The sequence below is a fragment of the Camelina sativa genome, chromosome 1, assembly GCF_000633955.1.
Source record: "Camelina sativa cultivar DH55 chromosome 1, Cs, whole genome shotgun sequence".
NCBI lineage: Eukaryota > Viridiplantae > Streptophyta > Magnoliopsida > Brassicales > Brassicaceae > Camelina > Camelina sativa.
In genome coordinates this window covers 8,412,428-8,437,888 of record NC_025685.1, presented here as the reverse complement: position 1 = coordinate 8,437,888, position 25,461 = coordinate 8,412,428, and the positions used below count along the sequence as shown (strand labels likewise).

Here is a 25,461-nt window from a genome sequence, read left to right as displayed (position 1 = left end):
TTTTTTCGTCTTTAGGGTTCTTTCAATTTTGCCGTTATTAAAAAAAAAAACCAAAAAAAAACAAAAACAGTGAACAAGTTCGAAGAAGACGAAGTTAATAAGCAGCGACACAAGCTAACGAAGGAGACGATAAGGTAATGATACTTACTACTGTACAAGTTTGTGTATACTACTTGCTCTGTTCTGGGTTTTAGGTTTTTTTTTTTTTAATATATAAAGTAAAGTTTTTACTCTTTGATTTTTTTTTGTTAATTTAGATGGATTTGATGATCGAGAACTACATAGATGATTTCTGGGTTAATCCTCGAATTATGTGTTTTTTTTTTACTTGAGATTTTTGTTCGATTTGATCAAATGCGTAATTTTAGTAAAGGTTATTGATTTTTGTATCAATCTTTGTTTATGGTGTTTGAAATTTTGATTTCCCCAGGAACAGTTTGCTCGATTGATTGGTTCTCTGATAGAAAGATGTCATCTTCACACAACAGGAGTAGCAACAACAACAATTCAGAAGGTGCTAAAGCAGAACAGATCATATTTGAGTTCTTTGCTAAAAGCCTTCACATTATTCTCGAATCAAGGACTCCTTTTATGTCTTCAAGGAATTTTAGTGGTGAGCAGATGATGTGTTCCCCTTCCTCATCTTCTTCCTCTTCCTCCAGTGTCAGGCCTCGTGACAAGTGGTTCAATCTAGCTCTCAGGGAATGTCCTGCAGCGTTAGAGAGTTTCGATATCGGTCGTAGAAGCACTCTTGAGCCTTTGGTTGTTGATGTGGTTCTTGTTGTGAGACCACTTGTTGGTGATCAGATGAACTTGTCTGGTAATAGGGAGCTTATCAGGAACTTTTCAGGGAAAGAGTATCAATCGTCGGGTTGGAATTCTGATCAAGATGAATTGGGATGTGAGACTAAGAACGAGCAGATAATTGAGAGATGGGTGGTGCAGTATGATAATAGGAAGATCAGGGAATCTGCTACTACCAGCAGCAGGAGGTCAAGCAGTAATAAGTTGCAAGTGATGTATAAGAAAGCAACTCTGCTGCTTAGATCATTGTTTGTGATGGTTAGGCTTTTACCTGCTTATAAGATTTTCAGGGAACTCAATTCCTCTGGGCAGATCTTCAAGTTCAAGCTTGTTCCTAGGGTCCCTTCTATAGTTGAGCCATTCACTCGCAGAGAAGAAGCAGAAATGCAGAAGTTTTCTTTCACTCCGGTTGAGACCATCTGTGGTAGACTTTGCTTATCGGTCTTATATCGTTCTCTCTCAGATGTCAGTTGCGAACACTCAACTCCTATGTCTCCAACGTTTATAACCGATTATGTTGGAAGTCCCCTGGCTGATCCTTTAAAGAGGTTCCCTTCCCTTCCTCTTTCATATGGCTCACCTCCTTTGCTGCCATTTCAAAGGCGCCATAGCTGGAGTTTCGATCGTCACAAGGCGTCTCCACCTTCTGTTTCTTGCTCACCATCGCCTACTCGCTCGGATTCACATGCATTGGTTTCACATCCTTGTTCCCGTAACCTTCCTCCTCAGCCTTCTGAGATGCCCACTGGTCGTAGAAAAGAAAGCTACGCTNTAAGATTTTCAGGGAACTCAATTCCTCTGGGCAGATCTTCAAGTTCAAGCTTGTTCCTAGGGTCCCTTCTATAGTTGAGCCATTCACTCGCAGAGAAGAAGCAGAAATGCAGAAATTTTCTTTCACGCCGGTTGAGACTATCTGTGGTAGACTTTGCTTATCGATTTTGTATCGTTCTCTCTCAGATGTCAGTTGCGAACACTCAACTCCTATGTCTCCAACATTTATAACTGATTATGTTGGAAGTCCCCTGGCTGATCCTTTAAAGAGGTTCCCTTCCCTTCCTCTTTCATATGGCTCACCTCCTTTGTTGCCATTTCAAAGGCGCCATAGCTGGAGTTTCGATCGTCACAAGGCGTCTCCACCTTCTGTTTCTTGCTCACCATCGCCTACTCGCTCGGATTCACATGCATTGGTTTCACATCCTTGTTCCCGTAACCTTCCTCCTCAGCCTTCTGAGATGCCCACTGGTCGTAGAAAAGAAAGCTACGCTGAAGAGTATTCTCCTTATCAAGACTTCTCCCCTCCTCCTTCTCCTTCAGCACCTATACAGGCCGTCTCAAGAGGCATCACACGTACTGAAAGTGCTCCAGTGAGAATCCCAGCTCCGACCTTCCAGACAAAACAAAACATTGTGGCACCTTCTCCTCATCTAAAATTGTCGAGACACACTTCCTTGAAGCCTGTGAGAGACTTTGGTCCTGGTGAATCTGGATCAGCAATAGACAAGGTAAACGTACTCCACATGTCTTATCTTTTATCTTTTCTCTGGATCATGTGACTGAACGAGTAAAATTGTAAATTCATTTTGTTCTAGCTGTATCTTTATGGAAGAGATGACTTTAGGAAGCATTCTGGAATGAGGCTGTCTTCCAACAGCTCACCGCGGATATCATTTTCCAGGAGTTCCAGTAGATCTTACCAAGACGATGTTGATGATCCTGATTTCCCTTGCCCATTTGATGTTGAGTATGATGATATTACAGATCGTAGTAGCAGGTATTGTCTTAAAAACTTTACATCTCTCATTGTGTCTTTTCCCCTTTATCTACTGCCCAAGCATACGATATGTAATTCTATGGCTTTTGGTTCCCATTGTTCTTTCTAAGTGCTTCCTTCGAAACCAATTGAGTTTCTACATAAGTGATTTGCTACCCCTGGCCTCTATATGCTAATCAATACGGCTTGAGAAGCTTGTTTATGTGTTTTTTTTTTTTGCTTTGAGCTTTAAACAGCCATTGAACGCAAATGATTATCGTAGTGCTTCTGTATCCGTGTAGTTTCCATCCATTTTGGCATATTCGTCTGCTGATCTTTTACAAAGAAGATAGAGAACTGTTCTGTAGAGAAACCAAGAAATCTAAACTATTCACTATTACTATTACTAGTATCATGATTTTTTGTCGGGTTTTGTAAGTTATCAAATAATCAGTTGAATGGTTTGCTCTCCGGGATCCTGATTCAGTACTTAAGACTTTTGTTTTGTAACTGTTTCCAGTAGAAGAAACTGATTTTGAAACTGATTTTGCTTTACTGCCTCGTTTCAGACCAGGGTCGTTCGACCACAGAGGAGACATACATGAGCCACTTGAGTCAAGCGGTTCATTCCCGAAGAAGTCCCAAGATGCTGCAGTTGGTGCCCTTGTGAGAATGCTGAAGAAAGCTCCACCTCTGAGACAAGACGTCTCTGAATCTTCCATACCTGAAATCTGTTGGAACAACAACAAACCAGCACGGGCTCAGGAGATAGCAGTAGCGTCAATCACAGCCTCAGGGATTGCTCTGGCCTCAAAGACAACAGCTGATGCTATGGAAGAGTTGAGGACTTACAAAGAAATGAAGAACCATTTGTTGCTTAGTCAATCCACATCAAACCCTTCCTCGGTTACTGCTACTTCACCCTTTGATGCTTGATGTTTCAAAACCTTGACCCATTTTGGGTTTCGTTATTGGTTTTGGATTTGGGTTTTCATATAATGTGCGTATGTAAATAATATTAAGCTCTCTCTATACTCTTTTGATGATGTTGTGGTCCATGTAAATAAACAGTTGTACCCAAAACAGAAAAAGAAAGGAAAATTCCATGAAAATAAATGGTAAACATATACTAATGATAATGACTTTTGTTTTGGTTGTTAACTTCTATGAAAATATAAAGCTTTTTTTTGTACAATTTCCTCTTTGGGTTTATATGTAAACAAAACTACAACACGGCGTCGTTTAGTGGAAATGTGAAGTGTGGTCACTCGACGGCGAAGTTGTGAAGAGTAAAAACCCTAATAAACCAACGAAACGAGAGAGGGAGAGTCCAAATCTAATATCTCTTTGTCGTCGTCGGAAGGAAGAGGAAGATAAAAAAAATGCCGCTCTACGACTGTATGCTTCTGTTCAAACCAATCATCAGGAAGGAAGGACTTATCGAACTCGCTGCGCGCATCGGGAAACACGTTTACAGCAGAAATGGTGTCCTCACCGAGGTCAAATCCTTTGGCAAGGTCGAATTGGGTTACGGTATTAGGAAGCTCGACGGAAGACACTATCAGGTATTCAATTTCATTAGGTTTCTTACTCAATTGATGATTTTATTAGGAGTCCCGTAGTGTTTCTTTGGATCAAGTGTTTCTCAGGCCGATTAGGATTTAGGTTTTGCCTCTCGACACCTTATCGGCAAAATGCTCTGTGTTTCGCATCTTTCTGATTGATTCGTATTGATAGCTAGATTTGAGGAAAACTATGCAGTCATTGTACTTCAAATGCTAGCTACGATCCTAGAGTGATACTTGTTTCGCCTTAGATAGTATTGAATCAAACTTCTTCAGTTTTTGTTGAGACCCTATGATTTTCGTTTCTTCGAGAGCTTGATTGGCTTTGGATCTTCAGACTGGAATAAGAAAGCTTGATTGGCTTTGAATTTTGTGATTTCCACAGTTACCTAGTACAAGCAATCGCAGCTTTCGCTTCAAACTGCTTCTGTTCATAGACAATTTGGTTATTGTAGAAACATATATTTGAGCTACGAAGGAGGATATAGGATGTAACCTGGATACATTAGTTTCACAGGATGACCATATGTTTTTGAGAGTATCTGTACTAGCTTCTAACATTAATTTCCTAATGTCTCTTTGATAAAATCTGTAGATAGTGAAAACTGAACATGCTTCTTTGTTAGCTTCTCTTTCTCTCTCACTAATCTGCAGAGTCACTGGTTTGATTAGTAGTACCATTTTCTGCCGTGGAGCTTTGAGTGTATAGATAACATAATGATATGGGGTGAAATACTGCAGGGACAATTGATGCAGATAACAATGATGGCAACTCCAAACATGAACAAGGAGCTTCACTACCTCAACAAGGAAGACAAACTGCTGCGCTGGCTCCTAGTTAAACACCGGGACATCACGATCGGACAATCAGATAAGGAAGTTAATCTGACTGATCCTAGCAGACTTACTAATGGGAGCTTCTACGATGAATCCTCAACAGACGAAGATGACGACAATATCTTAGGGTTATCGCGATGAGGAGAAAAAATCATTTGCGTTGAAATTTCTGTCTACTCAGAGACCAGATCTTCATGGGAGTCTACTTCAATGGTTATTTGACTTTTGGTTTACAAGAAGTGTGGTAATGCGTTTTTTCGCAAGCAATGAAATAATATTTGACTTATGTAATAGTTTTTAGGTAAATTGAACTAAAAATTTCATTTTCATGTTATAAGATTGGCTATTTTCCTAGTGGATATAATTCAACGTCAGCAATTGCGTTGAGAAACGCAAAATTAAAAGCCATGTGTATTAAAACGTCATTTTTCGCGTTTCTCTGTTTTTAGAAAAGGACTTGAAACAAATTTAATTTGGGAAAAAAAGAAATAATGATTTTTTTTTTAAAATAGAGGGTGGTGGGTGGTGTTTCGTAAATAAGCTTTAGAACAAACACTTGTTGTATTTTCCTTCATCAATCGATTTCTCTCAATTAGGGTTCTAAATTTTTTTCGTGTCATTGTTGTTCATCCTTGTCTGTCTCGTCTCGTCTCAATTACAGAACCAAAGCTCTGTTTCTCCAGGTAGAATCAGTACGTCAGAATCATATAAATATATAAAAGTTTTACGCGATATCATTACCCCTTCTTGTACCGTTTTTTTGGGGCGAGGAAAATATAATTAATTTTCATGGTGTGTTTTTTCTATGTTCATTCATATGAATGTATGCATTGACGTGAATCGGTCTCTCTTTTTTAATCTGCTCATGTGGGTGTTATGTTGTCTTACTCTTCTTCATGGGGATTGTTTATTCTTGTGTGGAATATAATTATTTGAGAGAATTCAACCTGGGAAGAAGAGTATTGCTTTATTGGATTGTGTTTTATGCAAATGAAGTCATGATCCTAAATTTTGACAAGCTTCAGTTCAATATGATTGTGTTTTGTCTTTTTTTTTTTGTTGTTGTTGTTTGATCTGAGATGATGAATAAAAAAAGGTTGAGAAGTTTCACAAAAAAGATTTCAGCTGAAATTGGATTTAAGGTTGTATTAGCGTGTGGATATCTTTGTGTCATTGAATATTCTCATGTTGCACTTAAAAAGAATCCATGGATTTTTATTAAGATTCTTTGTGTTTTTTTTTTTGGGTTGTTTCTGCTGTATGCTTTTAGAAAGAATGGATGGTTCAGACGATGCTTCCACACTTCAAGAGCCTCCTGACCCTGAAGTGCTTGAAGTTGATCCAACTTTTCGATATATACGGGTATGAGGATGTTCTATGTAATTATATTTTTTCTCTATCTGTTAAGTTGTTTACCTTTCAATCAGTGGATGGTTGATACTATAAGGGGGATTAAGATCCACTTCCCTTTGGCTTGTTTCTCAAATGTTAAGTTTTGAGTAATATTGTGTGGTTTGACCAATAATAAACTGGGGACCTTTCAGTATAAAGAGGTTATTGGAAAAGGCGCATTCAAGACTGTGTATCCTTTTCTGTTTGTTTCAATGATAGTTTATTGATATCACAAGCTTCCTAGGTATCATGTCAGTGAAGTTGCTTTTAGGAGAGAAAGAATATATATTTCTGTGTTCTGTATAATTTCTTGGTTTATTACCTTAACTTAAGGACATCAGTTATAAGGCGTTCGATGAAGTAGATGGGATTGAAGTCGCGTGGAACCAAGTACGAATAGATGATGTTTTGCAGTCTCCGAATTGCCTTGAGAGGCTTTATTCTGAAGTGCGTCTGTTAAAATCATTGAAGCACAGTAATATCATTAGGTTCTATAACTCATGGATAGATGATAAGAACAAGACAGTTAACATAATAACTGAGCTATTCACTTCAGGGAGCCTCCGACAGTATGTATCTCCTTTCCTCTTTACCACACAACTCTTGTTTCCTGTGCTTGGTTCCCTTTCTGTCTTGTTTATTGTGGTGATCACTGCTGTGGATTTGAAGCAATCTTTTGTTTTAGCTACCGTAAGAAACACAGGAAGGTGAACATGAAGGCCGTGAAGAATTGGGCGAGGCAGATTTTAATGGGTTTGAGATATCTTCACGGTCAAGAGCCACCAATTATACATAGGGATCTCAAATGCGATAACATTTTCATCAACGGAAACCATGGAGAAGTGAAAATAGGAGATCTTGGTCTAGCTACTGTCATGGAGCAAGCTAATGCCAAAAGTGTCATTGGTATAGTTTTTATTTCCTGCTTCTTGATGTTGCTTACCTATTCACATTTTCTGCAGTTATGATCACGCTATGTTCTTTGTCTGTTACATTTTAATTTGTCCTTCTTTTGGGTCAAACTGAAGTGTTACTATGTTACCAACAGGAACACCAGAGTTTATGGCACCCGAGCTTTATGATGAGAACTACAACGAACTGGCTGATATTTATTCATTTGGGATGTGTATGTTGGAGATGGTGACATTTGAATACCCATACTGTGAATGCAAAAACTCTGCTCAGATATACAAGAAAGTTTCATCGGTGAGCTAGCAACAAAGTGTATATTCCACATAATTCCTGTCGTGAGCTTATTGACAAGATTTTTATTAACCAAATGTGGTTCTTGGTGATTTCAAGGGAATAAAACCTGCTTCACTCTCTAGGGTTCAAGACCCAGAAGTAAAGCAGTTTATTGAGAAATGCTTGCTTCCTGCAACGGAGAGGTTATCAGCAAAAGAGCTTCTGCTGGACCCTTTTCTTCATGTCAATGGTTTAACAATGCACAACCCTTTGCCACTTCCAGACATTGTAATGCCCAAAGATGGTGCGTTTGGAGATCGTTGCCTTATGTCTGAAGGCCCTGCTACAGCACGGCGTAGTAAACCCATGTCTATAGATCTCGATGAAGACAACCTGCCTATTGTTACTTTTTGCGACACCTCAGGATCCAGGTGTATTGAGGTTAGACGAGCAAAGAGAGGAAATTTCTTTGTCCTCAAGGGTGAAGAAAACGATGAACACTCTGTGTCGCTAATTCTTAGAATAGTAGATGAGAATGGTGAGCGGTTTGGTTCAGCTCCAGTTACATACCTATCACTTTTGCGTTCTGAGACTTAAATATAACTTGTTTTGCGTTGTAGGACGTGTGAGGAACATTCATTTCCTGTTCTATCAAGAAGGTGACACTGCTTCTAAGGTGTCGAGTGAAATGGTTGAGCAACTCGAGTTGACTGACCAGAACGTCACGTTTATAGCCGAACTGATTGATATATTACTTATCAACATGATACCCACCTGGAAAACTGATGTCACAGTCGATCATCTCATTCACTCGCAACTAAATCATAACTCAAGAAGTCAGCAGCACGAAGCCAAGACCATACAGAGACAAGAGGAGACTGCTTTTCATGATGCGAGTGAGTCGATTAGCCACTCGTTGAACTCGGATTTCCCACGATCAGAAGATGACGATAAGCAGCAATGTGTCGATTCTACCAATGGAGAAAACGGGAGCTCCAAAGAAGCAGAAGAGGCAACCGAACCAGTAAGTTTGGAGGAAGAAGAAAGGTTAAGACAGGAACTGGAGGAGATAGAAGCTAAGTATCAGGAAGAGATGAAAGAAGTAACAAAGAAAAGAGAAGAAGCTATAATGGAGACGAAGAAGAAGTTGTCTGTGATGAAGTTGAAGTAAGCCAAAAAGCACAACAATTCATTACTTCACTTCTTGTTTTTTAATCTGTTTGGTTGTTGAAGAAGAAGCTCTTCGCTCCCTGAAAGTGTAGAAAGTTTCCTACAGGATGAAGCGTTTCTTTTTGATAATTGAGTTTTTAGTTTGGTCGGTCGTTTGATCATAAGAGGCAATATGATGTTAGAAAATGTCGATATTATTGTCAAGTTCATTTGAAAGTAAACAAATGTGTAGTATGAACATTTGTCTAGTCACTAACTAAGCATTGGAACAAGACCAAATTAAACCTTTGACATGTAACAAATCCAGAAGCAGAGACGAAATGTAATAATTTGACCATTTGTGGAGTTTTAGAAACCAAAGAAACCTAACATTGAGTCTTTGAAGAAGAACACATTGCATAAGAAAGCAGAGGTAGAACAACATGGCAACATCATAAGAAATCGTCAAAATGAGAATCACTGATCACTAGGGAGTGCCTTGATGATGTCAGAATCACCAGGATCGACAATGCTGAGGCAAGAAACTCGGAAGTATTTACCACAAGCAGTTCCCAACTCAACGTTGTTGCCATTGTAGTGATGAACACCAACTTTGGCAAGCATAGCGTAGTACTCAATCTCTGATCTCCTCAACGGTGGGCAATTGTTAGATATCAATATGAGCTTACCTAAACAAACCCCAACAACAATTCAAACAATTACTATTTAACCTTAACTACGAATAGATCCAACAACTCAATGAAGAACGAAAGGTTCTTTGAATTTGTTACCTTTAGAGCTGCGAAGGGATTTGAGAACAGATTTGTATCCGAGAGTGTACTTTCCACTCTTCATCACAAGAGCCAATCGGCTGTTGATTCCTTCATGGGACTTCTTCGTCTTCTTTGCCACAACCATTTTCACGCCGCCGGGAAATTCAGATGGCCGGATTCTCAAGAAGGGGGTCTTCGAGTTCAACAAGCAGAAGCGATGCGGCCGCGTGAAACGAGAGATTATATAAGAGAGAGACTTCGAAACCCTTAGGGTTCTTTCTTTTTCCCTACAAGTCTGGATTCAAAGCCCAAGGCCCAATAAAAACTCAGACCCAAGGCCTAAAAAACTACTCATCAGATTCAGGGTTTAGGGTAATAATTATCTGAGATTACCAAATTTACCCTTAACTTTTTTTGGCGGCATTTCTCAGGATTTTGATGGCATTGGCACCAAAAAAAAAATTAGAGAAATTGGAGAAAATCAAAATCATTGAAACTTCGAGAAATCTGAAAATTTGGAAAGGAAGATAAGAGAAATCAACAATCGATGGGTCGAATGGATTTAGCAGCGGCGAAGAGAGCGTATCGGAAAGCGAAGGAAGTGGGTAACCGGAGCGAAGAAGCGAAATGGGCGAACAATGTCGGCGATATACTCAAGAATCAAGGAGAGTACGTTGAAGCTCGCAAATGGTTTCGGATCGATTACGATATCTCCGTCAAGTACTTACCTGGGAAGGATCTGTTACCTACTTGCCAGTGTCTCGGCGAGATCTATCTCCGTCTCGAGGAATTCGAAGAAGCCTTGATTTATCAGGTAAAGCCTCTTTTTTATCACATCTTATTAATTTTTGGTCTCAATTGGAATCGAGGAATTAAAAATGCTGCAAAATTGGGAAATTGCAGAAGAAGCATCTACAGCTTGCGAAAGAAGCTGATGACACTGTGGAGAAGCAACGAGCTTGTACTCAACTTGGTCGTACCTATTATGAAATACTTTTGAGGTCTGAGGATGATTGTGATGCTATCCAGAGTGCTAAAAAGTACTTTAAGAAAGCCATGGAGCTTGCACAGGTTCTCAAGGAGAAACCACCCCCTGGCCATTCTAGTGGGTTTCTTGAGGAGTATATTAATGCACATAACAACATTGGTATGCTTGACCTTGAGCTTGATAACCCTGAGGCAGCCCGTAGTATTCTCAAGAAAGGGCTGCAGATTTGCGATGATGAGGAGGTGAGGGAGTATGATGCTGCGCGTAGTAGGCTTCACCATAACCTTGGAAACGTTTTTATGGAGCTGAGATGTTGGGATGAAGCAAAGAAACATATTGAGATGGATATCAATATCTGCCATAAAATTAGTCATCCTCAAGGAGAAGCCAAGGGGTATATCAATCTCGCTGAGTTACATAATAGGACCCATAAGTACGACAATGCACTTTTGTGTTATGGTAAAGCTTCTACTCTAGCGAAATCTATGCAAGACGAGAGTGCGTTGGTTGAACAGATTGAGCAAAATATCAAGATTGTCAAGAAATCCATTAAAGTTATGGAAGAATTGAGAGACGAAGAGCTTATGCTTAAGAAGTTGTCTGCAGAAATGACTGACGCCAAAGGCACTTCGGAGGAACGAAAGTCTATGCTTCAAGTGCATGCTTGTCTTGAACGTCTTATTGAGAAGTCTACCATAGTCTTTGCATGGCTGAAGGTGAGTTTTATTTCTTAATCATTCCTTGCTTTTCAGTCGTAACTCTCCATACCATGTTTGCATTGTTTGAAAAGTTTCCTGTTGTTAGAGTTGTCCATCTTAGTGTTTTTTTAATGATGAGTAAGTACTGTGAGGTTTTCCAGACTTCAGAAGGGTATGGAGTAGGATAGATATGCTATTCTCTTAAACAAAATCAAGTTTTGTGAAGTTCGGTTATTGACACTGTCTTTTCAGATCAGTCATGAAGACTATATTACCCAAGGATTACTAAAGTTTTGTTCTCTCAAGAAACATATCTTTTAAATGGTGATACATATTTTAGTTCTAAACTTGCTAAAATAAAGTTATTATATTCGGCCAAATTGGCAAAACTATGTGTATGCTGTATCATACGGATATTGAGCAATGTATGATCCAAGTCTCTGCGCCACAGTTCCAATGACAAATAATATAGTTCTGAAAGTTTAAGTAGGAAACTACTACTTAATCTCTGTATGCAACTAATAGGTCGCTACTTATTCTTTGAATGTCTTAGCATCTTGAATTTTCAAAAAGGAAGAAGAAAATATCAGACGAACTCTGTGACAAGGAAAAGCTGAGTGATGCCTTCTTGGTTGTTGGAGAGTCTTACCATAAGCTCAGAAATTTCAGAAAGTCCCTGAAGTGGTTTAATAGAGGTTATGAGGGATACGAAGCAATCGGTAATCTGGAGGTAAGATTTGTGTGCTTGCACGATTAATTGTAAATTGTTATATTTCACTATTTTTATCATAATTTGTTCAAAGCACCATAACTAATTGATGAGGCCTCTACTGGATATATTTGGTGTGAAAGGGTAACACTAATTGTCCTATTTTGGGATTTGTCAATATTATAGCTTTTCTTCGTTCTCACTTATGGTGGTCTCTTGTAGGGTCAAGCACTAGCGAAAATCAATATAGGTAATGGTTTGGACAGTATTGGCGAATGGACAGGAGCACTCCAAGCATTCGAAGAGGCGTACAGGTAGATCCAATTATTAGTAATCTATATAAGAGAGTCCTTTATCAAACTTTGCATTTTAAACTGCTGAGTAGTTATGTTTGTGATTCAAGTAGTAAACCCCCCACTTATGAATCTTCCTTAAGAAAATGACAATTCCATTTAACATATGAATGAAGATTTAATCATTGTTAAAATTTGAAGGAACGCTTAAAGCAGAGAAAATGTAAATGTGAACGCTCATATAGACGTGAATGCACACATGTCTAATGCTAATGCTAAGTACTTAACTAATGGTCTCTTTGGATTTATTCTCATGTGATCCTGCAGAATTGCTTCAAAAGCTAATCTTCCTTCAGTTCAGCTTTCTGCACTGGAACTAATGCATTATAGCCATATGATGAGATTTGGGAATGCTCAAAAAGCCAGGTAACCTTTACTATGGACTACGTAGCCACTGGGTAGAATATATATATAGAAACTAAATATGGTGTAAGGTTTGCAGTTTCAAATATTTCATTTGTCTCATAGATTATTCTACTGTTTAGGGATTTGAAGGACAAAATACAAGATCTGAAGGAGTCAGAGCATGCTGAGAGAGCCGAATGTGGTACACAAGAAGAATGCTCTGAAACCGACTCAGAAGGGCATGGGAACATATCAAATGATAGGCCAAATGCATGTAGCTCACCAGAACCCCAAACATCAAATTCACTTAGATTAGAACCGTTAGCAGATTTAGATGAAGCAAATGATGACGTGCCACTAATTTCAATTCTCCAGCCTGGAAAACGTCTGTTCAAAAGGAAACAAGTTTCAGGAAAACGAGATGTTGACACTGATCAGACTAAGAAAGATTGCTCTGCAGTAGCAGACTCTCAGCAAACAGTTGTTGGTCGCAAACGTATTCGTGTAATCCTCTCTGATGATGAAAGTGAAACCGAATATGAGTTGGGATGCCCTAAAGACAATTTTCACAAAGTTCCAACGCAGAATGAGGAGGTTTCTGGGGAAAGTATGTATTTTGATGGTGCTGTTAATTATACGAATAATACTTCCATCCAAGATAATGTAGAAGAAGGTTCTTGCTCGTATACGCCTCTCCACCCCAATAAGGTGGCTCCAAATGTCAGAAATTGTAGATCTTTGAGCAATAATATAGCTGTTGAAACTAGTGGTTGTAGTAAAAGAGGATCTCAGTCTGATGTTGGTGACTCCAACGGCTCACATTGCAAAACTGGAGCTTCTCTCGTGAACTTCCACGCTTACTCAAAAACTGAGGATGTGAGCTACTGTGATCTGGTTTTGAGTTATCATTGATTATTCTTGACTGGATAGGATTTCATTTATTTATTCTACTTCGTCCGTTCTTCTTCATGATATCTATATTTTTTACTTGTTGCAGCAAAAAATAAAAGTTGAAATTGAAAATGAACACATTGCCTTAGACTCCTGTTCTCGCAATGATGAGTCTGTGAAGGTGGAACTAACTTGCTTATACTATTTGCAACTTCCTGAGGATGAGAAATCAAAAGGTATGTGCACTTTTTTGTTTCCTCAGCAAAAGTTTAGCTTGAATGCATGATCTCAGATCCCCAGTTAGGATCAATCTCTATAACTCTTATCTCATGATTAATAAAAGTTTTTTTTGCATTTTAGTATCATTCCCCTTGTTCCCTAGCACATTTTTTAAGTAAATATTTGGGCTGTAAAAGTTGTTTGAATCTTTGAACATCCAATTTGCGATTTAGGTCTGTTGCCGATCATTCATCATTTGGAATATGGTGGAAAAGTTCTGAAACCATTGGATCTACATGCGGTTCTCAGAGGTGCTTCTGGAAATGTTGTTATTGAAGCTTCCGTTACTGGTAAGTATATTCTTGGTACAAGTGGGATCTCATGATATTTGACTGTATGATTGTCAAGCTGATCCTGCTATAAAATAAATTTCATCACAAATTTGTTCTCACTTTTAAAATGATTGTGGCTGAACCGCTGTATTGGTTTTAAAGATTATGATCATTGATTATCTCCTCTTATTTATTTAATATGGCTGAATCAGCTATGTAATTAACTTGTTTCAGGTTGGGTTCACAAGCGCCTGATGAAACTATACATGGACTGTTGCCATAAGTTTTCCGAGAAACCCAGTATAAAATTGCTTAAGAAATTATATATTTCGGAGGTGAGAATAATTTCCCAAATTTGCCGGTGAATGGACAAATTAGTTTTTCTCTTTGTTTGCTGTTCAACCTACTTAAAGCAAGCTAGTTACAAACTCTTTACTTTATTTGGTGTATAATTTAAAATGGTTATTTCGTTGTTTGTTATCAGGTAGAGGATGATATTAATGTGTCAGAATGTGAACTGCAAGACATATCAGCTGCTCCGTTATTGTGTGCTCTCCATGTCCACAATACAGTTGCTATGTTGGATCTCTCTCACAATATGCTAGGTGAAAGTTGTTCTTTGACGTCTTACTTAGTTTAAGTGAGTTAGTTGGTTATATCATTAAAGTACTAGGAAATTTGAAAGTTTTATATTTCGTCTTATTGGTTGTTAGGGAATGGTACAATGGAGAAACTGAAACAACTTTTTGCCTCGTCAAGCCAGATGTACGGTGCTTTAACTTTGGATTTGCACTGCAATCGATTCGGTCCAACTGCTTTGTTTCAGGTACACTACTAGGCTCAAAGCTAGAAAGTTTCACATATTCATGGGTTTTCGTATTGTTTAATATACTCCTCTCTACCAGATCTGTGAATGTCCTGTGCTGTTCACTCGGCTTGAAGTCCTCAATATGTCCAGGAATCGACTTACAGATGCATGTGGATCTTACCTGTCAACTATTTTGAAAAATTGCCGGGGTATAGTTTCTTTTATTATTTTGCTAATTGCTCTGATGGTATAAAACCAGTCTAGTGTTAGATTAACAGTATTAACTCTTATCTTACATTCACTGGCTTACCGTAATGTGTCCCCTTTTGCTTTTTAGCACTTTACAGCTTGAATGTGGAACATTGTTCACTTACATCAAGAACAATCCAAAAGGTTGCTGATGCTTTGGATTCAGAGTCAGGACTTTCGCAACTCTGGATAGGTAAACTCTATAATTTATGTGTACATTCAATTTTTTTTCTCTCTCTTTTGAGGTCGCTTAAGTTGATGTATCCATATATGGCAGGTTATAATAATCCTGTTTCAGGGAGTACTATTCAAAACCTCTTGGCTAAATTGGCTTCTCTAAGCAGGTTAAAAAAAACAAAGCTGTTTTTTTGTGTTATCTTTTCCACTAACGTTAATCGATCTAACACCATCATATGTTAAACCACTTCAGCTTTACAGAACTGAGCATGAATGGCATAAAGCTTAGTAGCCACGTTGTTGATAGCCTTTCTGCATTTGTCAAGACTCCATCTTTGTCAAAACTTTTGGTTGGCAGCAGTGGAATAGGAACGGTGATGATATGCTAAACACTCAAATTGAATTCTTATATTATGATATCTGCATCCTTTTTCATCTGACGACGCTATACAAATTTATTCTAGGACGGAGCTATAAAAGTCACTAAATCTCTATGTTATCAGAAGGAAGAAACTGTGAAACTCGATCTTTCATGTTGTGGACTAGCATCTCCTTTCTTTCTTATCCTCGCCCAAGATATTACTCTAACATCTTGCATTCTTGAACTTAATGTTGGAGGAAATTCAATCACGGAAGAGGTATGTTTTTGATGACCTCAGCATAAAGCTGTTTCTTTTTCATGTAGTTCCATCTAACTAAAACTCTGTTGAGGATGGAGATAGACCATGCTAAAGAATATTGCAATCAGTAGAACTCGTGATTCTGTAATCATTTTAAGCTCTGAAACGATATTCCCATTATTGTAATATTCCATTTGGCTGATAAATCACCTTTATCCAAATTCCTGTCTTCTCAATGTATACAATATTGAAACAGGGAATCAATGCACTGGGGATGCTGCTTATGAATCCTTGTTCAAACATAAAAGTTCTGACTCTAAACAAGTGTCATCTAAAGCTCTCAGGAGTTCTATGCATAATCCAAGCACTTTCAGGTCTGAACTAAAATATTCCATAAAATCTCCTGCTGTAATTGCTAATTAACCAAAATTCTTCCCAATTTTGAACCATCAACGACACGTTCTGCAGGTAATAAGAATCTTGAAGAGCTTAATCTTTCCGAGAATGCTAAGATAGATGAGACTTTCTTTGTGCAACCTGTGAAGGAAAGCTTAAAACTAGGGCAGCTTTTACAAGGAACATCTGAATCTGTCACTTCCATGGACAAACCTCAGACAGTTGAGACCAGACAGCATTGCCAGAACCCGGGCAAAGAACAAGATGTATGTGAAACCAATATGGAGTGTGATGATCTCGAAGTTGCAGACAGCGAAGATGAGCAACCAGAGGAACAAACTGCAACTTCCAGCAGTCTAAGTTTACCACGCAGGAATCATATCATCAGCGAACTTTCAACCGCTCTTGCAATGGCTAACCAGTTGCAGATTCTGGACCTAAGCAACAATGGGTTCTCAGTTGAAGCCTTGGAAACATTATACATGTCGTGGTCGTCATCAAGCTCGCGAACTGACATCGCCCGAAAGCATGTGAAAGACGATATTGCCCATTTTTACGTCGAAGGAAAGATGTGTTGTGGAGTCAATTCATGCTGCAGAAAGGACTAAAGATCTTCCTTGTCTGAAACTGTATTTGCCAAAATAAACGAGTATTTAGAGCGTTTCAGTATCTTGTACATATTGATATTACAGATTTGGGATATAGGCTCTCTTGTGATGTGTAAATGCCGAAGTTTAAGAGTGTATTCTTTTATCTGCTCCTATAATTAATAATGAATGCTTGGAACTTTAGAAAAATATTTATAAATTTACAAATTACAAGGCTAAGTACTGCTTTTGTTTACATTTACATGGGCAAATTAAGAAAAACCTAATTATCTTTTTTTTGTGCAATGAAAACCTAATTATCTAAAAACCCATTTCATCGAAAAGACTGTCTAAGACCCTCGTAGTCCTTCATAATGAGGACGAGCCGGCACATATACCTGGCGGCAACTCCACCGGTCCCTAATACCCTCACCACGGCATGGTCCATAGTTCAAGCGCTTCCAGCGTCAGCCACAAGATTGTGAGTCTTTTCGCTTTTGTTCTCGTTTCGATTGAAAAATTCCAAGATTTAGGATTGATAAAGAATAAAGGCAGCTCAATCACAAATCGATTGCAGAAACAACAAATCCAATTCCAATATGATTCAATATCCAAACCAAGTGAAGATACAACGTTCATAAAACGCAGAACCTTCTAATTCATCTTGTAAGAACCTCTTAGGGCTCTTCACAGAGGATGAATCAAGGTTTACAAACCCAGAACTAGAGAGATAAGAGAAACTCTAACAAACTTTTACAACATTTTCATTCTAATCTTGTAAATCGATAGTTTTCTCCCTTTAAACTTCAGCTCTTCTTCTTATTCCATCGTGGCCGTTGATGCTATCTTCCCTTTCTCACCGTCCACGTGTCTCACTTCATAAACTCTCTTTTCCTATATCAAGGATCTCTGAATTTAGGGTTTTGTTACGAACTAATGATTTCACTAAATAAAGTTTGTAGCTTTCGTACACTATAATTTCACCCTCGAACATGAATGACATGTTTCGTTTCATCTTGTGATTAATCGTTAGCTGTAATGCAAAAGCTAAAGGAAGAAATGGTGGTGAATCGAAGAAGAAGAAGAAGAAGAAGAAGTGTGGTGGAGGAGGATTGTGGGATATAAAGATTCCGGTGGATGTGTGCTGCGAGAGATACTGTCTCCCCTTGGATGATTAAAAGCCAACATACATGTTTCTCTTGTCTGCAAGACATGGCTTGAAGCAGCTGTTTCCATCAGGAAGCTGCAGAGTCGTCCTTGGCTTTTTTACCCACAGAGAGGATCAGAAGACGGAGACTACCTTCTTTTTGACCCATCACGGTCTCTCTCTTACATATCAGCTCAAGTTTCCAGAGTTAAAGAACCATGCATTCACTTGTTCTAGGGATGGTTGGTTGCTTGTGAAAAAAGATACCTCCAATTTGTTCTTCTTCCTTAACAAGTGAATCACTTACCAATATGAGATGTATATCCGCAGCGCTTCGCTGCAGCCGCCACCGCAACCCCACAACAACCTTAGTTTGTGACTTCATCGTAAGTGATTTTGTCTTGTGAAAATCTTCTTTGTTCTGCACAAATGATTAAATACCTTCTTTAAGTTGTTAATTAAATAAAAAATTTGTATGATTGAATTAATTAGTTGCAAAGTCTTTTTATGCATTGTAGCTCGGATACTTTATGGACTGGATCAAGCTTCTTTTAATCCAAAGCCTATTCTTAAGGAGTTGAGACGCAACAAGTGTATCAATCTGATTTTAATTCTTCTTCTCTTGACAATTTATATGTTTGCCGCAGATTATTCTTGGGAAGGTCTTATAAATGTGAATTACTCGGAAAAATCGTTTCTCTGTTAGAATCTTCATCAACTCATCTCTATTATGTGCTTGTTCATGTTTCTAAGACAACACTGGTGAGTTTATTTGTTTGATACCATGAACACTGAAGAGTGTACAGAGTTTGTGAGCTCAAATCGACGCAACCAATATTTTTGTTGCAGGGATTTGTCAAACAAAATATAAAAAAAGGAAATGAACTCAATCGCTTCACATTACAGAATTTAACTGATTTTCTAAGTATTTGCCCCAAAAAAAAAAACAAAAAAAAAACTGAATTTATATAGTCATGCCAACTCGACCGTACAAATCCTTTTTTACTCTTTGGTCCGGATTTCTACTAAATTACAATGGGGAATGTAGAAATCTTAGGAATGAATTTTTCATAACCAAAATGAAGAATTATAGATTCTAAATCACTTGCACATTACAACTTGATGACTTTTGTTGTAGTTTAACATCAATTAAATGTTAAAATAATTGGTGGATACGAGGCACATATAGGAGTGATCATCTTTATATCTATGTAGTAAAATTAAAATTGTGTTATTAAGAAAAACAGTGATTAAAGAAGGTAAAGTTTTAAGAAAAGCAGTGGTTAATATTTCTCTTTGTAAAAGTGATATAATAATGTATATAATTGAGAAAGGGGTCACATACGTGTATTTGTAATTTTAGAATCGATTGCGGAATTATCGGATAATAATATGATTTTTGCTCTAGTAAAACGTGTAATAATACCATTATCCTCATCATATTCTACAAATCATGCGGTGTTGGCCATTTTCTCTTCCAATTAAAAGAGTCATCATTTTTCATAATTGTTCGAGATATAATTAGATAGTGATATTGTAAACGTAAATTTGATGAAAGCTAACAAGATTAAGAAATTAATTTTATGAAAACAAAAAAAGATTTCGTAATCTTGGTTAAAACTTTAATTATAGAGTTTTGGTGTACCTTTTCATTGTAGAGAGGGAAAAAGTAGGCTTTTTATCCCACATTTTTATGCATAAGAACCTTCGACGAAAAATTTAGCCTAACTTTTTTGTTAAAACGGCACATCTTTCGGCTCCGTATCTTTTGTTGTATATGATCTTTATGACTCTATGATCTTAATCTTAATCATGTTCTCCATTAAACCATAAAAGACCTTAAAGTGAAAAATGTATTTTATACCATACATACATCTAATATTTTTACGAAATTAACTTCAATTTTGGTTGGTAAAAGAAGTCAAATGTAGTTTTTTTTCTTAAGAGTTTGTGTTTTGTCCAGTATAATACATTGTTATGAGTTTTGATGTATCGTTAGTCTACTGAGAAAATAAAAATTGTCACAAAAAGGAATATATATCTATAGATATCACTGTAGAAAATTGAAAACGAGTGTCAAATCAATCCCCGGGCATGGCGGGATGGGTTATTGGACACTCTGTACATGACGAAGGCTATTATTATTTTTACGAATTTTACGTTAATAACCCAACCTTGCGTGATTTTTTGGACTATCTTTTTCACTCTTTCTATCTTTGTTTTATTATTCAATATTATATTTCACAATAATACAATATAAATAATAGCTTCATGCACTGCCTATATATATATATATATATATTTCACTATCTTTTGATAGTGTAGTAAATAGTATTATTATTCTTTATATAAAGTTGTGTGACAAAACAAAACCAAGAAAATAGTAGTCTAACAATTTTTAGAGACATATTTTTCTTCTTTTCATATCTCATTGGTTGAACGAGTAAAATGATGACCCATGGTGTTCTCTAGACGGTAATGAAGTTGTTGGTCTTTCTTTTTGGACTTTATAAAAGACGATGATTTTCCAGTTTATAAAAAGAGTCTTATCAACAGCTTTGATATAATTAAAAATCAATAAAATGATTAATCAAATGAAGTGAAAAAAAACTAGATAGAAAGTTTAATTAGACATTGATGAAGTAAGTAACGAGATAATTGCATCCAATTATCTCATCTCGTAAACTTGATCATTTACATATACAACAACAATAACAAAGGAAGAAAGAGTGAGAATAACAAAACCCAAACCTAATCACAATATCTCTCACTTCTGCTCTGATATAAGTTACATGCAAACAAAAAGATCGAGGAACAATTAAAGTGGTCAAACATCTGAAACCCTAATTAAGTTCATGTTAAAAGCAAACATCAGAGACCGATGAATGGTCTTGTACTCCTTTTAATTTGTGTATGAGTGCATGNAATCTTGTAAATCGATAGTTTTCTCCCTTTAAACTTCAGCTCTTCTTCTTATTCCATCGTGGCCGTTGATGCTATCTTCCCTTTCTCACCGTCCACGTGTCTCACTTCATAAACTCTCTTTTCCTATATCAAGGATCTCTGAATTTAGGGTTTTGTTACGAACTAATGATTTCACTAAATAAAGTTTGTAGCTTTCGTACACTATAATTTCACCCTCGAACATGAATGACATGTTTCGTTTCATCTTGTGATTAATCGTTAGCTGTAATGCAAAAGCTAAAGGAAGAAATGGTGGTGAATCGAAGAAGAAGAAGAAGAAGAAGAAGTGTGGTGGAGGAGGATTGTGGGATATAAAGATTCCGGTGGATGTGTGCTGCGAGAGATACTGTCTCCCCTTGGATGATTAAAAGCCAACATACATGTTTCTCTTGTCTGCAAGACATGGCTTGAAGCAGCTGTTTCCATCAGGAAGCTGCAGAGTCGTCCTTGGCTTTTTTACCCACAGAGAGGATCAGAAGACGGAGACTACCTTCTTTTTGACCCATCACGGTCTCTCTCTTACATATCAGCTCAAGTTTCCAGAGTTAAAGAACCATGCATTCACTTGTTCTAGGGATGGTTGGTTGCTTGTGAAAAAAGATACCTCCAATTTGTTCTTCTTCCTTAACAAGTGAATCACTTACCAATATGAGATGTATATCCGCAGCGCTTCGCTGCAGCCGCCACCGCAACCCCACAACAACCTTAGTTTGTGACTTCATCGTAAGTGATTTTGTCTTGTGAAAATCTTCTTTGTTCTGCACAAATGATTAAATACCTTCTTTAAGTTGTTAATTAAATAAAAAATTTGTATGATTGAATTAATTAGTTGCAAAGTCTTTTTATGCATTGTAGCTCGGATACTTTATGGACTGGATCAAGCTTCTTTTAATCCAAAGCCTATTCTTAAGGAGTTGAGACGCAACAAGTGTATCAATCTGATTTTAATTCTTCTTCTCTTGACAATTTATATGTTTGCCGCAGATTATTCTTGGGAAGGTCTTATAAATGTGAATTACTCGGAAAAATCGTTTCTCTGTTAGAATCTTCATCAACTCATCTCTATTATGTGCTTGTTCATGTTTCTAAGACAACACTGGTGAGTTTATTTGTTTGATACCATGAACACTGAAGAGTGTACAGAGTTTGTGAGCTCAAATCGACGCAACCAATATTTTTGTTGCAGGGATTTGTCAAACAAAATATAAAAAAAGGAAATGAACTCAATCGCTTCACATTACAGAATTTAACTGATTTTCTAAGTATTTGCCCCAAAAAAAAAAACAAAAAAAAAACTGAATTTATATAGTCATGCCAACTCGACCGTACAAATCCTTTTTTACTCTTTGGTCCGGATTTCTACTAAATTACAATGGGGAATGTAGAAATCTTAGGAATGAATTTTTCATAACCAAAATGAAGAATTATAGATTCTAAATCACTTGCACATTACAACTTGATGACTTTTGTTGTAGTTTAACATCAATTAAATGTTAAAATAATTGGTGGATACGAGGCACATATAGGAGTGATCATCTTTATATCTATGTAGTAAAATTAAAATTGTGTTATTAAGAAAAACAGTGATTAAAGAAGGTAAAGTTTTAAGAAAAGCAGTGGTTAATATTTCTCTTTGTAAAAGTGATATAATAATGTATATAATTGAGAAAGGGGTCACATACGTGTATTTGTAATTTTAGAATCGATTGCGGAATTATCGGATAATAATATGATTTTTGCTCTAGTAAAACGTGTAATAATACCATTATCCTCATCATATTCTACAAATCATGCGGTGTTGGCCATTTTCTCTTCCAATTAAAAGAGTCATCATTTTTCATAATTGTTCGAGATATAATTAGATAGTGATATTGTAAACGTAAATTTGATGAAAGCTAACAAGATTAAGAAATTAATTTTATGAAAACAAAAAAAGATTTCGTAATCTTGGTTAAAACTTTAATTATAGAGTTTTGGTGTACCTTTTCATTGTAGAGAGGGAAAAAGTAGGCTTTTTATCCCACATTTTTATGCATAAGAACCTTCGACGAAAAATTTAGCCTAACTTTTTTGTTAAAACGGCACATCTTTCGGCTCCGTATCTTTTGTTGTATATGATCTTTATGACTCTATGATCTTAATCTTAATCATGTTCTCCATTAAACCATAAAAGACCTTAAAGTGAAAAATGTATTTTATACCATACATACATCTAATATTTTTACGAAATTAACTTCAATTTTGGTTGGTAAAAGAAGTCAAATGTAGTTTTTTTTCTTAAGAGTTTGTGTTTTGTCCAGTATAATACATTGTTATGAGTTTTGATGTATCGTTAGTCTACTGAGAAAATAAAAATTGTCACAAAAAGGAATATATATCTATAGATATCACTGTAGAAAATTGAAAACGAGTGTCAAATCAATCCCCGGGCATGGCGGGATGGGTTATTGGACACTCTGTACATGACGAAGGCTATTATTATTTTTACGAATTTTACGTTAATAACCCAACCTTGCGTGATTTTTTGGACTATCTTTTTCACTCTTTCTATCTTTGTTTTATTATTCAATATTATATTTCACAATAATACAATATAAATAATAGCTTCATGCACTGCCTATATATATATATATATATATTTCACTATCTTTTGATAGTGTAGTAAATAGTATTATTATTCTTTATATAAAGTTGTGTGACAAAACAAAACCAAGAAAATAGTAGTCTAACAATTTTTAGAGACATATTTTTCTTCTTTTCATATCTCATTGGTTGAACGAGTAAAATGATGACCCATGGTGTTCTCTAGACGGTAATGAAGTTGTTGGTCTTTCTTTTTGGACTTTATAAAAGACGATGATTTTCCAGTTTATAAAAAGAGTCTTATCAACAGCTTTGATATAATTAAAAATCAATAAAATGATTAATCAAATGAAGTGAAAAAAAACTAGATAGAAAGTTTAATTAGACATTGATGAAGTAAGTAACGAGATAATTGCATCCAATTATCTCATCTCGTAAACTTGATCATTTACATATACAACAACAATAACAAAGGAAGAAAGAGTGAGAATAACAAAACCCAAACCTAATCACAATATCTCTCACTTCTGCTCTGATATAAGTTACATGCAAACAAAAAGATCGAGGAACAATTAAAGTGGTCAAACATCTGAAACCCTAATTAAGTTCATGTTAAAAGCAAACATCAGAGACAGATGAATGGTCTTGTACTCCTTTTAATTTGTGTATGAGTGCATGGATTACATATATTGTAGATATAGTAGCAGGTATATATGAGAAAGATCGAGTGATCATGGAGACAACCATGCTTGAATACCAATGTCGTTGTGCTTTCGTGAAGGAGCAGAAGCTGGAACAGGGAAGTGTCTTGGAAAGAATCCTAAGAAATGGCCTCTCCTCATCGTGTTGTTGTTGTGATCATAATTAGGGTTTCTATAGAAAACGCTTGTTGACGAGAATCTCGAGGCGTCGCAGTGGTGAACGAAGAAGAAGCAGAGTATCAGAAGAAGAAGAGATTGTGGGTTTATTGATAATCTTCTTCTCCAATATTGTGGACGCGTAGGAAACATTTCTTGGTTACAAATCTGAATTCCAGAGAAGGAGATCAATAAAGATGTTTTTGTTTGGTTTCGTTTTGGGGAAGTGGGTTTTTGTTTTTGTTTTTGTTTTTGGAGTGTTGTTGAGGATTTTGGATGGAGTAAAAGATGGTAAGTAGTGATGAGATCAGCAAGCAGGTTGAGACTTGAGAGAGAAAGAGAGAGAGAGATGAGCTTCTGAAAGCAACCCCTTTTGAATAAGTCTAACTTTGGCTGGAACAATTATAATGGCCAATAAAAGTAAATAAAGGTAAGGCAAAACTGAACATTTCATTTATTGTATCTTATATGATCATCCATAACCATAAAGAGAGAACAAATAACTAAAATTTCTTCTTATGCGTGGAAATTGTATCTTTTAATTATTCCGAAATTTTTGAATATATATGTTATATGGATTTGGAATTTTTTTTTTATATACATGCAGTGTCAGCTGTAAGGTGGACCGGGGGACATGAAACAACAGATTATAATTTTAAAACATTAAAGGGAGAATAGTTTTAGTTACTTTATCATTTCTTTACATTGCAATATGATACAGTTTTTTTATATATATTTTTTAAAAAACTATTTTTATCAAAAAGTTTTTGAAAAGTAAATGTCCACAATCTCTCTTATTAGGTCTGAAGTTAATGTTTGATAAATAAATAAAAGAAGCAATGTTCTGTGAAACTCCACAGAATATTTTTTTACAAAAACTAAAAACAAAATTCTAGCTAGTATCCGATGCATACGTTAATTACACAACAGTTTATACTTTATAATACAGTATATATAAAAGAAAAATGTTGATGTAATTAATGCATTGAAAGGAGGAATGATTTATTAAGAAAAGCAAAATATATATGGGATGGTCAATGAAGAAGGTTTTTGGGTCCCCAATTCCCCAAAGTTCAGGTGAAG

The 25,461-nt window shown here is 36.5% G+C and overlaps 6 protein-coding genes across 8 annotated transcripts; 4 read left to right on the top strand and 2 right to left on the bottom strand.

Moving 5' to 3' along the window:
* LOC104783686 (autophagy-related protein 13b) lies at nucleotides 7-3,707 on the top strand. Of its 2 annotated transcripts, none has more exons than XM_010508809.1 (5): nucleotides 7-134; nucleotides 431-1,086; nucleotides 1,581-2,306; nucleotides 2,394-2,575; nucleotides 3,124-3,707. In XM_010508809.1, exons 2-5 carry the CDS (start codon nucleotides 469-471, stop codon nucleotides 3,488-3,490), a joined length of 1,893 nt encoding a protein of 630 aa, XP_010507111.1. In that variant the 5' UTR covers nucleotides 7-134; nucleotides 431-468; the 3' UTR covers nucleotides 3,491-3,707. The 2 variants fall into 2 exon arrangements, with proteins under 2 accessions (XP_010507111.1, XP_010507113.1); XM_010508811.1 differs by having other exon boundaries at nucleotides 431-1,352; nucleotides 1,847-2,306.
* Nucleotides 3,822-5,310, top strand: LOC104783682. The gene is made up of 2 exons (XM_010508806.2): nucleotides 3,822-4,119; nucleotides 4,861-5,310. Exons 1-2 carry the CDS (start codon nucleotides 3,937-3,939, stop codon nucleotides 5,095-5,097), a joined length of 420 nt encoding a protein of 139 aa, XP_010507108.1. The 5' UTR covers nucleotides 3,822-3,936; the 3' UTR covers nucleotides 5,098-5,310.
* On the top strand, nucleotides 5,491-8,832 carry LOC104783666 (probable serine/threonine-protein kinase WNK6). Of its 2 annotated transcripts, none has more exons than XM_010508797.2 (8): nucleotides 5,491-5,648; nucleotides 6,227-6,318; nucleotides 6,501-6,538; nucleotides 6,690-6,917; nucleotides 7,034-7,254; nucleotides 7,397-7,554; nucleotides 7,651-8,071; nucleotides 8,154-8,832. In XM_010508797.2, the coding sequence occupies exons 2-8, from the start codon at nucleotides 6,232-6,234 to the stop codon at nucleotides 8,702-8,704; spliced, it is 1,704 nt and encodes a 567-aa protein (XP_010507099.1). In that variant the 5' UTR covers nucleotides 5,491-5,648; nucleotides 6,227-6,231; the 3' UTR covers nucleotides 8,705-8,832. The 2 variants fall into 2 exon arrangements, with proteins under 2 accessions (XP_010507099.1, XP_010507096.1); XM_010508794.2 differs by having other exon boundaries at nucleotides 5,492-5,639.
* On the bottom strand, nucleotides 8,974-9,681 carry LOC104783676 (putative 60S ribosomal protein L30-1). The gene is made up of 2 exons (XM_010508802.2): nucleotides 9,474-9,681; nucleotides 8,974-9,371 (listed from the first exon to the last, which is right to left on the bottom strand). The coding sequence occupies exons 1-2, from the start codon at nucleotides 9,598-9,600 to the stop codon at nucleotides 9,160-9,162; spliced, it is 339 nt and encodes a 112-aa protein (XP_010507104.1). The 5' UTR covers nucleotides 9,601-9,681; the 3' UTR covers nucleotides 8,974-9,159.
* LOC104783656 (protein TONSOKU-like) lies at nucleotides 9,880-16,996 on the top strand. The gene is made up of 18 exons (XM_010508787.2): nucleotides 9,880-10,269; nucleotides 10,359-11,159; nucleotides 11,695-11,871; nucleotides 12,073-12,164; nucleotides 12,471-12,569; nucleotides 12,689-13,424; nucleotides 13,546-13,675; nucleotides 13,892-14,008; nucleotides 14,225-14,325; nucleotides 14,475-14,595; nucleotides 14,704-14,816; nucleotides 14,896-15,007; nucleotides 15,136-15,240; nucleotides 15,325-15,391; nucleotides 15,478-15,598; nucleotides 15,689-15,862; nucleotides 16,101-16,218; nucleotides 16,313-16,996. The coding sequence occupies exons 1-18, from the start codon at nucleotides 10,003-10,005 to the stop codon at nucleotides 16,846-16,848; spliced, it is 3,987 nt and encodes a 1,328-aa protein (XP_010507089.1). The 5' UTR covers nucleotides 9,880-10,002; the 3' UTR covers nucleotides 16,849-16,996.
* Nucleotides 23,889-24,797, bottom strand: LOC109130754 (protein IDA-LIKE 4-like). The gene has a single exon (XM_019240761.1). The coding sequence runs from the start codon at nucleotides 24,529-24,531 to the stop codon at nucleotides 24,253-24,255; it is 279 nt and encodes a 92-aa protein (XP_019096306.1). The 5' UTR covers nucleotides 24,532-24,797; the 3' UTR covers nucleotides 23,889-24,252.

Coding starts and splice junctions, on each gene's coding strand:
- LOC104783686 (XM_010508809.1), top strand. CDS start 469: ATGTCATCTTCACACAACAGGAGTAGCAACAACAACAATTCAGAAGGT. Junction 2,307..2,393: donor CTGGATCAGCAATAGACAAG/GTAAACGTACTC, acceptor ATTTTGTTCTAG/CTGTATCTTTATGGAAGAGA. Junction 2,576..3,123: donor ATTACAGATCGTAGTAGCAG/GTATTGTCTTAA, acceptor GCCTCGTTTCAG/ACCAGGGTCGTTCGACCACA.
- LOC104783676 (XM_010508802.2), bottom strand. CDS start 9,600: ATGGTTGTGGCAAAGAAGACGAAGAAGTCCCATGAAGGAATCAACAGC. Junction 9,372..9,473: donor ATCCCTTCGCAGCTCTAAAG/GTAACAAATTCA, acceptor GGGTTTGTTTAG/GTAAGCTCATATTGATATCT.
- LOC104783656 (XM_010508787.2), top strand. CDS start 10,003: ATGGGTCGAATGGATTTAGCAGCGGCGAAGAGAGCGTATCGGAAAGCG. Junction 13,425..13,545: donor CTTACTCAAAAACTGAGGAT/GTGAGCTACTGT, acceptor TACTTGTTGCAG/CAAAAAATAAAAGTTGAAAT. Junction 16,219..16,312: donor CATAATCCAAGCACTTTCAG/GTCTGAACTAAA, acceptor CACGTTCTGCAG/GTAATAAGAATCTTGAAGAG.
- LOC104783666 (XM_010508797.2), top strand. CDS start 6,232: ATGGATGGTTCAGACGATGCTTCCACACTTCAAGAGCCTCCTGACCCT. Junction 6,918..7,033: donor ACTTCAGGGAGCCTCCGACA/GTATGTATCTCC, acceptor CTTTTGTTTTAG/CTACCGTAAGAAACACAGGA. Junction 8,072..8,153: donor TAGAATAGTAGATGAGAATG/GTGAGCGGTTTG, acceptor TTTGCGTTGTAG/GACGTGTGAGGAACATTCAT.
- LOC104783682 (XM_010508806.2), top strand. CDS start 3,937: ATGCCGCTCTACGACTGTATGCTTCTGTTCAAACCAATCATCAGGAAG. Junction 4,120..4,860: donor TCGACGGAAGACACTATCAG/GTATTCAATTTC, acceptor GAAATACTGCAG/GGACAATTGATGCAGATAAC.
- LOC109130754 (XM_019240761.1), bottom strand. CDS start 24,531: ATGTTTCCTACGCGTCCACAATATTGGAGAAGAAGATTATCAATAAAC.